Source organism: Arachis hypogaea, chromosome 1 (genome assembly GCF_003086295.3).
Source record: "Arachis hypogaea cultivar Tifrunner chromosome 1, arahy.Tifrunner.gnm2.J5K5, whole genome shotgun sequence".
Classification (NCBI taxonomy): domain Eukaryota; kingdom Viridiplantae; phylum Streptophyta; class Magnoliopsida; order Fabales; family Fabaceae; genus Arachis; species Arachis hypogaea.
The window spans coordinates 12992804-13004390 of record NC_092036.1 but is presented as its reverse complement, the minus strand read 5'-3'; the positions used below and the strand labels follow the sequence as shown (position 1 = coordinate 13004390).

General features: G+C 29.9%; 1 protein-coding gene across 2 annotated transcripts; it reads left to right on the top strand.

Moving 5' to 3' along the window:
• Positions 1-183: 183 nt before the first annotated feature.
• Positions 184-5416, top strand: LOC112797753 (uncharacterized). 2 transcript variants are annotated; one of them, XM_025840841.3, is made up of 11 exons: positions 184-662; positions 1215-1359; positions 1708-1767; positions 2654-2974; positions 3087-3155; positions 3241-3270; positions 3470-3502; positions 4276-4346; positions 4697-4778; positions 4965-5057; positions 5182-5416. In XM_025840841.3, the coding sequence occupies exons 4-11, from the start codon at positions 2831-2833 to the stop codon at positions 5227-5229; spliced, it is 570 nt and encodes a 189-aa protein (XP_025696626.1). In that variant the 5' UTR covers positions 184-662; positions 1215-1359; positions 1708-1767; positions 2654-2830; the 3' UTR covers positions 5230-5416. The 2 variants fall into 2 exon arrangements, with proteins under 2 accessions (XP_025696626.1, XP_025696618.1); XM_025840833.3 differs by having other exon boundaries at positions 5179-5416.
• The last annotated feature ends 6171 nt before the right edge of the window (positions 5417-11587 follow it).

Sequence of the window (11587 nt, the reverse complement as noted above, 5' to 3'; positions counted from 1 at the left end):
AACCATAAGGTGCCGTGACAATTGAGTGCTTAATTTAATTGTCACCGTAACTTTTAAGGGTGTTTAAGCCCGATTTGGACCGAACTAAATCGATCAATTAAATCGAAAAAATCGAAGATTAAATTAATCAAAAATTAAAAACCCAAAAAAAGATATTTTATTGTTTTTATTACGACTCGATTCGATTTTCGATTTTAATAACGAGAATTCTAATTGAACCGAACCGAATTGATAAGGTAAAAAATCCTAAAAAAACCAAGCCTCATACCGCAGACCGCACCCCCAAATGAGCGTGACCTAACTTCTTCTAACCCAGTAACCCCCATGCTCCACCCCCAAACGGAACCTAGCCCCTCTCTTCTCAGTTCTCACAGTCTCGCTCTCTACACCCTCAGCGCCGGCGATACCGTTCCTCCCACCACCTCGCAGCGCCGCCGAATCTTTCCTCCCACTGCTCCCAGGACCTCCTCGCGGACAGAGAGCACCACGAAACCCCAGCCACAGCCAGCGCCCAGTAGCACAGCACCACCCACTCACCCAGGACCACCCAGCGGACAGAGCACCACGCCACCACCCAGCAGCGTTTCTGGCCACCCACAACACAACACCTCCCACCCAGTCACCGATTCAAGTCAGAGATGGAGCCCGAGCCGCTGAGTCAGGTATGTAATTTGACTGAAATTGCTGTTCTGTTCTGTTTGTTGTTCATTTTCAATTGCTGTTCTGTTGAATTACTGAAAATGCTTTGGTTTGTACTTTGTATTGTTAGTATTGTTGAATATCTGTTATCTAATAAAGTGATAATATCTGAAAACTTTATATGAAACTGCTTCTGGCTTATTATTATTATTATTATTATTATTAGTTTTTCTGGAAAAATAATATAAAATAAAAAATTACTTTTGAAGTGATTTATGATTTATCAAGTCTTGAAGGTTCTGGATCCTGATAGGAAGAGATTGAAATCAGTATGGTAAGATAAATTTGAATAATGAGAAAATGGAAGCAGATTTGAAGTATTAGATTACCTCCGTCATTGTATCTGCTATCTTTTAATAGGTTTAGTATTGACATAATGATGGTAACATATAAATGGAGAAGTCTTGGAACTTGGGTGGTTAAGGTTATATTTCAATTGTGTCATCTGATGATCACTAACGTTTGATTTCATGATTTGTAGAATATGTAACAGATTTTGATTTACCATGGTCTAGGTATAAAGGTGGACCAGCATTACCGAGGAAGTTGATCTCGCAGGGTGCTGCACAGAAGCAATATAGTGTTGAGGTTCACCCACTCATTTTGAAGTTGACTGATGCCAGAGATAACAGTGTGTCAACTGTAAAATTAAGCAAAAAGGTACCAATACATTTCATATGGGGTTGTCTTGTTGGTTTTGCGGTTATGTTGCATATGTAATACACATTGGCATTACTATGTCAATGATATTCATCTTTTATCCAAAAAGAAAAAATACTGTTGAGTATTTTTATGTGAGGAAGACATTGGAACACTGACATTACTTGATAGCCTATTGCAAGTAAAGAACATGATTTGCTATTATATGTAAAGTTCTTCTATTCTTTCTTATTAGCATATTTTCCAAGGCCAATCTACTTTGGTTCTAACTTGGTATAATGTGATAATTGAAATGTTAGACCAACGTAGTTCTGATTATTGCTTTTCTGTTTCTCTAATATATTTTAGGCGAACATAAGGGAACTATATGAATTGGTGTGCAAAATCAAAGGAGTAGAACAAAAAAAGGTGCTTATTTATTTATTTTTATATTTTTTCTTATGTAGTTATGTTTTGCTTTCTTTTTCCCTCATCTGTAATCAATAATGCTTTCCTGGTTAAAAATTATATCAGGCTTGTATTTGGGATTACTTAAATCTAAACAAACATTCAGTGTTAGCTGTGTCAGACCAGACAAATATGGTAGTATTTTTTTGAATTGATTGAAAAAGCCGAACAAACCAAACCGATTTTAATTGATTTGGTTTTGTTTGAATAATTTTGCTATAAAAATCGAACCAAACTGAACCGTAATTTAATTAGACGATCAGATTCTCTCAAAACCGAACCAAACTGCACTGCGAACACCCTAATAACATTCAATCACCTTCTCCCCCTCTTGGCATTTGGCAACTTATAATAAAGCAAAATTTTAAGGTCAAAGAGGACAAAAAACCCTCTTTCTTCGAAACTAAACATTGATAGATATGGCCCATAAGATTACGAGGTGCAACAATTTATGTGATTTCAGCGAAATAGAAACCAAGCAAATGCAAATGCAGATTATATTTAGAAATAACCTTTTAATGATGCATAAAGTTATCTATTAGTTTGATGCATAACAGAGGGCACTCGCAGATATTTGTCGACATCAAATAATAGATAAGTTATGATGAATGATATTAATTATTAATTTATCTTATTGATCAGTTTATCAAGGCTTTGACCTTTGAGATATCTCTGTAAAAAAAAAAAGGCTATGAGATATCAATAAACTCTTGTACATATTTGTTTAATAATTGTATTCCTTTATATTAAGCTCTTGTATTTGATTTTACAATTATATTACATATACATCAAAATTAGTCATAATCAGTCAAACAAAGAATAAAATAGCGATTTTTTTTTTGGACAGGAGTTATTTTTGGTTATACAGTATTTTTTAAATTGAGGGATGGCATGGACTTGAAGTTCCTTTTCAAAGGAGCCCAATTAAGCCCAAAAGCCCAAACCATCAAAATTTGAAAAAAGCTTGTCGTCCAAAAAAGAGCGGGGGAAAATTCACAGCTTTACGGGAGCAGAGGAGAAGGCGATGGAGAAGTCGAAAATGGTTGAAGCAGGTGGCAACAACAACGATTGTTCTTCAATGGAAACGGGATTCGGAAGCAACTTCTCCGATTTGACCAAGTCCTTCAGTTTGGCCCTTCGTTCTCTCCTCACTTCTTGCTCCAACCAGGTACCCTACTCTCTCTCTCTCTCTCTCTCTCTCTCTCTCTCTCCTCTCTCTTAATTTCCTCTTTTCCATCCCCAATCACAATATCTTATTCTTTCTTTCTTTCCATCTGTAGGAGTTCAATGAAGCTTTCTCAACTTTTACTGACACCGAAACACAATTTCTTCATCGTCTGTTTCTTCAGGTATCACATCCTCATATTAATTCTTTCTTTGCTGTTACAACTTACAATTATGCCTCTCACTCTTTCGCAATTCTGAACCTTTCAGCTCATCACTTCGTTGCATGAAAACATAGAGGTATGCTTATAATTTCCTGCTCTACTTATTATGCCAGCTATGCCATTATGGACTAGACAGTTAATTGGTTAGAACGCAGTAACTGCTTCTTTCACATAAATGTAGTTCTATACACATTGCAGGAATTTTAAGCATATAACAAGTTCCTATTATCATGATAAAAATTCCAATTCTAAATGCTGTCATTCAATTTTTACAGGAAGAGTTTAAGTCAATCTGCCTTCGAACAAAGGTACAGCTGACTATTTTTCCTTTTGTTATATTTTATGATTTCAGGAAAAAAAAATTATAACAACTATTTCGGTTTTTTAATATTTGTTTAGTGTCATAGAGTTTGGATATAAATAGGGTTGTTGTTTATGGCTTTACCTAATGCCAAGGATCCCAACAGAGACAATGTGTGTTAGCAACCTATATTAAAGTACCAAAGTTCCAACTAGCCATAACGGTTGCCTCCAACAATTTACATTTATAAGACTATCTAAATTGTCTTATAAATGTATGAGCTTTTGCTTTGAAGATGTTCTCTTGATAAACATTTGCAACACATACATGGTCATTGTTTCACTCAGTTCCTTATGTCAAGTGAAAGTTTTAAACTCTCTTATGTAACCTAATCGAGAGCCTAGGCGGGAGTCAGCTGGAAAAAGTTGTTAGCATGCCAATTTGGAATTTTAGATTAAAATAAAGAACTATTTTAATAGTTTAGGACAGAGCAATATGCCATTATCTGATCCATGTAATTCACTCCACCAAGAGGGATAACCAGACATGGTTTAATTGTTGCAGAAAGGTTCTTAGTTTGTTTTGACTTGAAATAGTATTGTAGTTTCTGTATTTTTTTAAACTTCATTATGGCATGGCCTACTTTGGACGTGAAATACATTGGGCTATTGCTACCCTTACAATCTGGCTCATTGTATAAGGCTTAAATGTGCACGCAGCCGCACATGCAATTCTTTCATTTGCTAGTTATTCTGTCATTCAATTTCATCTTTCATGTAGGTAGGAGCCACCCTCGATGCAGTTGAGGAAGTCATAGAAGAAAGAGATCTCGATCCCTTATTTTCAGAGAGGTATTGTCTGTTTTTGCCTATAACTGAAGTAGCTTATATAGGATGCATATATTTTTGATATATATTTAAAAGTTAAAATCATGTTATGCTTCAATTTAACAATTAGTGAAGCTTAAGTTGAATTAAGAAGTCTTCAATGTCATTAAGTTCTCTACGTGCTAGTCTTATCGACATTTTTGCTTATTCTAGTAGAGGGTTTGCCTTAAAATTTGGGGATTATGATGTTTTTTTCCCCATAAGATATTTAGTCAATTTGCATTCATATCTTATCATTCGTTCGCCATTGCAATTACAATTTTTCTATTATTATTTTTCACTTAAACTCAATAGAAGCATTGATACAAATGCAGGAGTAACATAATGGATGTTGCTGAGGATCTGTCTGCAGCAAAGAAGAATGAAATTCAACATCTAAAGGAGATGGTGCAGTTGGTAAGTGTACTGTCAGTGTCACTTTATGTGGAATGGTGAATTGACGAGGGACAAATTATCATTTTCAAATTCTAAAACATGATTCTGTGTTTTGTTTTTGGTCAGGAATAAGGTTGGAGGTTTACACCTTTTTCTCCCTTTGGCCTTGTATCCACTTTCTCTAATCACCATTTGCTATTTTATTAGGGAGAGGAAAAGAATCAAATGCTTCGATCACGATTACAACTCCTTAGGGAAGGCAGACAAGTCTCGTCTGGTGCTTTCCAAGCTGTTGAGAAGGTTGAAATTTTCTTACTGTTTTAGATCTTACTATTTTGATTTTATGGGGGAGATTTTGTGGTTGACATGTTGCCTTCTTTTTTTTTTTTTTTTTTTGCATGGGTATTTATTGTGTACTTAGCAGTTCAGAAGCATGAATTTGAGCTATGGTGCTAACATCAGTGACAAGTGATGGGATCCATGACATGATGTATAAACTATGTTTCATCCTCTTTTAGATCATTCCTACAAGGTTGTGTAGTTTTTTTGAAGATTCAAATATTCAATGTTAGCAGAGTACCTTTCTATAGAATCATTACAAGTACTTAGTCACTTCACAGTGCTTGGAAGTTTAGTAAACAATCAACCAGTTTTTCTTATCTTTTTTATATTCTGCTGTGACGTTATTCTCTGCGTGTATGGTGCGATCTTTGTTTATGAAATGTAGGATTTGCTTCCCTGCAATCTTGCACTCACGTGGCATACTCAATTGGTCTTCTTTAAATGGACCTTATGCATTAAGTGGCAGGGTGTATGATGATGACGATGATGGATTCCTAATTTGTACTTTGTACTTTGAAATGCAAGGACATGATTCTGACCCAAAAAAGTGAAACAAAAAATGAATGGACATGATGAACGTCATTGCTTTGCATATTTATGGATGAGTATGCGTTAACATCTTTAAATTGTGTTGGTACATGAATGCTTTGATACTTATCTGTATTCACATTAATATATTAGTAAAATTTTCAATGGTTAAAATCACTATAACACTAATCTTTTTGAAACATTTGCAATGTTTTCAATATACTATCAATACACAATACGAGTTTGGAAATATTTTTTTCTTTCAAAGATACATGAAGATGTATAATGATGTGAGCAATATTAAAGACACTTAAACATATGATTTTAATAAAACTATTTTCATAAATATTTGAAAATTTTAGATTAACAAACTAATTAGTTTTTAACTAAATTTATTAGTTAAATAATCAATTAATTTGTCCGCAGTTAGTCAAATTTATGGTTATTGACACACGATGAATTCTTACTAAAATTATTAATCTTAGAGTCAAGTATTCTTTTGTTACCTAATATTTAAACTAAGTTTTAGTTTTGTCCTTGAGTTTTTTTTTTTTTATTAAAGATAGGAAGACTCGAATCCAACAACTTTTTAGTTGAGTATGGAAAGACTAAGTCATTGGAGTTATAACTTCATTGGCAATTTTGTCCTTGAGCTTGAAATGTCTTATTGTTACAAATATATTATTTTATCCTATTTTAATTTCTTGACAAAAATAAAAAATTTTAAAATTACCATTTTTCATTCTTTATCATTTTTTTTTCTAGGAAGTGAAATTTAGCATTAAACGTGACAGAAGAATAATTCTAAAAAAAATTAAAATGATAAAAAATTATTAAGAATTAAAATATTTTATCTGAAATTTATTGGAACTAATTTGAGTGTATCCTAGAGGAAATATATATAACACAAATCACTGTTACGGCTGCACTAGGATTATTGCATCATTGCATGCATCTGCGTGAAGTGAAAGATAAACTAATTAAAAAGCTTGGTCATCCATGACTCATTTTTATTTCAGTATCCAACAAATTAAACATGAAAACTTAGGACCATATACTATTGTTGCAACGTTTTTCAGACGCTGCACCTTTTCTTCCTTAATTTCAAATAAAGACAATTACCCTTTAATTTGAACAACAACCAATTCCCAACTAATTCTTCCAACCTCTCATGCATGGATCTTATGCATTACATATGCATGCATGCATGCATGCATGATACATTGCATGCATCATGATAAACCAATCAGTCATCACATCATCATCATGTACATGGTTTTAAACCACAAGTATAGTTATATACCATACATACACACATTTAGACTCAGATAAATTGATGGACAAGATACAAACTCTGGAAGGTATATATTAATTTATGGAAAAGTGTAGGGGCAGCAATTTTATTACATTTTGGCTAGCATGTAACCAGCAGAGAAAAGTAAGTTATTGGATGAAATCTCACACTATCAAATTATTATTGATAGCTAATTGATGGCTACCAATCACAAATGTTACTGGCCCTAGCATTACTCAGAATTTATAATATGGATAATCCATGTCAACCTTATGAATAATAAATTAAATAAAAGCTTTTCCTAAAAAGAAAGGAAGTGTTATTAATTATATATCCTGTTATTTACAATTTATGCCATTTTTTCTTAAAAATTAAAAGCAGACCAGGTATATATTTGACGTTATTAGAAGTAATGTTATTTGAATAATTGAGATTTCATAAAAATTTAACGTTTTTAGCTCTGATTACTACTAGCTTGTTAAGAGAGAGAAAAAGAAAAGAATATGTATCATTTCAATCGACAAATATGTTTTGATTTGTATTTAATAATATTATATAAAAGTATAGAAGTTGATAAATTTAAACATTGATAAAAAATTTATCGTACCACAGCTCTAAGTTTAACATTTGTCCAAGCTTCAAACCCCACATACATAGGACCTAATAAGTTAAGTGGATAATGGTCAAAAATAGTTATTCAATGTCTAAACTCTCCAGCTGCCACATGCCTAATTCTGAACAACACTCATATATTTATAAAGAGAAGTTTTTCAACCTAATTAATATATTTAATAATATAGAGATATAGATATTTCTTTTTTCTCGTTTCATCATCTGCCTAGATCTTTGACATTCAAATAATTGAATATTATTCAACTCCATATATCCATCTTAAACCATTTTATTTTTAACAAGAAACACTATGATATATAATTGACTTCTTAATAGAGTTCATTCCACGATTTAAAATCTAGAACCTTGACCTAATGCAATTTTATTAGGATAAAAATGATGAAACAAAAGTCACTCTTTATCAATATTTTTGACAAATATATTTACCGAACAAAATATTGTGGATAAGCTAAGCTAAGAATAGAATCATTGTATGTATATAGCTGTCACGGATTTGAAATTTATGTACCTCCAAACCATATATATCTTTCAACATCTTAAAATTAATACACAACAGCACAAATAAACATAGGTGAGACACTTGTGCTCTTGTTATGAGAGATGAATAACTGAGTCAGCAATTTTGGCAAAGCTAACACTTAAAATTTATGAACAAGTCTAAACTATGAACCTGTTTTTTTCAGCTCTTGTAAAAAGGTGTTGAATTCTTAGGAAAGTGACGTGTGATTGAAATCCAACCACTTCATGAAGCTGCAAAATGTGGCCATGTGTAACTGCATTGTGGAAATAACAATAGACAAACTTCGTTTTCTCTTGATCTTCTGCTAGATTATGATTTACTCCATCTTAACATTTCAAGTATAAACGTCAAAATTTCACGTCAGATACAAATATATTAATAAAAGATATTGAATCTTGTTATATTTACATCGTTTATAAATATTATTTTTATATTAGTATTTTCTTAACTTCTTCTTTGTTTTCTTAATTAAAATATAATTTAAATATATAATTAATTAATTAATAACTATATTTTTATAGATGTGTCAAAGTGTTTGATGTATAACTGAATTAATAAAATTATGCGTCAAAATATTTTTAAACCAATTATTCAACAACGTTATAATGTGCTTTTTTTTCCGAACATATTCTTCTATTTCTTTTCTCTTATATAGTTATATATAGTAAAAATATTAAACACAGAAATTTTTATGCATAACACAAAAAAATTAATAAATTTTTGTGTTATATATAAAATTTTTTATTATATTATATTTATAAAGTTATATATTATATATAAAATTTTTTGTACTATGTATAAAAATTTACGTGTTCTGTAATAAAATTTTTGTATTTTTATAATATAATTTTTATAAAAAAAATATAAAGACAAAAAATCACGTGATAAATGTACGTCGTATTTTATTTAATCGAATTTATATTATTTTAGTTGAACTTAATTAATAAAAATATTTATACATATAATATATCAATGTAACTGAATAAGGTTATTGAAAGATATATAACGTTAAAAATTTCCAATTTTTTATTTTAATGTTTTAAAAACTAAAATATATGTGTCGTAATTTATCATTTAATTCATTGATTTAAGTCTTGTTCGACTTTTTCTTATCTTTATCTTCTAACCAACCTCATCAAACTAGGTATACCAAGTTTGTTGCAAATTAAATATTGATATCTCAGCAGTTACCTTTTTGAAAATTGAAAGTGACTTAGAATTCAGCATGTTTGTTTATGAGTTATCATTAGAGTATAATGACAAAATTGAAGATTCAATCTGTACGAGTGTTAATGATAGTAGAAAGTATTGGAAAAGATGCCAAAAAGTTGATATGAAAGTTAATTGTCTTGATCGATTGAAAATTATATATAACTGAAATATTATCTAGTTTTCAATTTCGTTTTCTTTACTTCTTTTTTTTATTAATTTTCTTTTCATCGATATCTGATTCATGAAATGTTTAAGTATATGTATCGTTGAGTGAAAATTGTAAATAAATTAAACAACTAAAATACTTTTATGATTTATTTTTAAGGTTGATTTAAGGTTGATTCCACATACTTTTCCTTATATATATATATATATATATATATATATATATATATATATATATATATATATATATAAGCTCATCAAAACTCGGATTGTACCTATTTTTCAAATGGTATTTGTATATTTAATTAATAAATTCAAATAATTGAGTTGAATCTGATATTTTTATTGTTACTGTTACGGTCCAATCAAATAAAGATTCCATCTAAATACTATTTCTGATTCAAGAATGTCTGAGAACACTTTGACCTTAAAAAGAGATACTTAGATTATTTGAATCTTAATCTTTAAATTTTTTGGACTCATATCAATTTGAATATCAGAGTCTCTAACAGATATTTTTACCAATTAATTCGAAATAAAGAACTTGACTAGGTAATTCCTAACAGAACAATTATTATTATTATTATTATTATTATTATTATTATTATTATTATTATTATTATTCACTTTTGATGACGAAGCATTTATGCCAGATGTCTATATCTGCAATGCTTTCTTCATTAAATTTGCAGCAAAATTGGTATTGAATAATTTTCTTTTGGCCCTTTCATCATTTTCATTGATGCATGCTTCTTTGCGGTGCCGTGGTTTGATTATACAGAAATTAGTGATTCAAATTCACGACTTTCAAATAGATGATGAGTTGTGCATCCTCAATAACTGCAATGCTAGAGTGAAAATTTTAGACTTTGGAGACGTTTAGTGAACGATAGAATTAATATATAAAAAAAATTTTGAGATTCAAGTTAGGAACTGATACTGTAAAGAAAAAGTATAGGAAACAATACTTTTTTTGAACAATGTAATTTATTTTTTTTTAGATATAAAAGTTACTAATATATTAATGAAATTAGTAAAGTGATTAAAATGAGTAATTATTGTTATGAAAATTATTTTTTAACTTTTATAACATTAATAAATTCTAATAATTAATGTTCTTAGTCCATATAAAAAATCAAAAGTGAATACTTATTTGAAAACTGATACAATATATATAGGAATGATGTGTAGGCCTGTATTAAACGACATGTGTTAAAATCTTATGAAAATCATAAAGTTGATTGATTTGCAATAACATGACCAAATGCAATAGTCACTTTTTTGAATCGTTGAATGCATGTTTCGAAGATGGGAAACACGTATACATACATGATCACCAATACTACTATCTATTAATTTCAGCAGTTCCTTCAGCCCCCAAATTAGAACAAAAATTAACTTGTTTAATATATAATAATCAAAATTATTTCTAATTTCTCATTTGAAAAGATCATTAAATCCTTTCTTCTACTTGATTTTCAAATTATGTATTATATACAAGAAATTGATGAATACATACTTATTTTTTTGAAATCAGTTTAAATTTTCTATATTATTAATAAGTTAAACTAAATATAAGAAAGGCATTTCTAATAGTTAATTATATTTAAGAGCCTTGAAGTAAACAGCTGGGCAGATCTTCAATTTTATTTTATTTTATTCCCTTCCAAAATGTTTTTCTTTCAAATTCCTTTTCCTCTATATTCCTTTCCATTAATCAATAATCTTTAACCATTTATGATTTATGAACATATAAAGATATTGACATTTGCTTTATTATTATTTAAAATTAAAGGATATTCAAGAGTAGTCCCAAAAGACTTGGTATAACTTTATACATACTATCACCAAATTCTTTACTACTAAATTTATACTAATTACTTTCTCCGAAGTTGATTGTTTAATATAGCAATTACATTCTCATATTATAGAAGTAGGTTATTAATTAATAAGATTATGCAATTATTATCTAAAGAATGAAGATTGCTATCCTTGGAATTGCTTGTTATTATCAAAGTCATTTTTTCTTAATCTTCTGAGTTTGCAATGTGTTTTGTTAATACATCATTGCTAATGCTAGCCTGTATAATTAACATTTATTGAAGAGATAGAAATGTAAAATTAAATATATGGAGA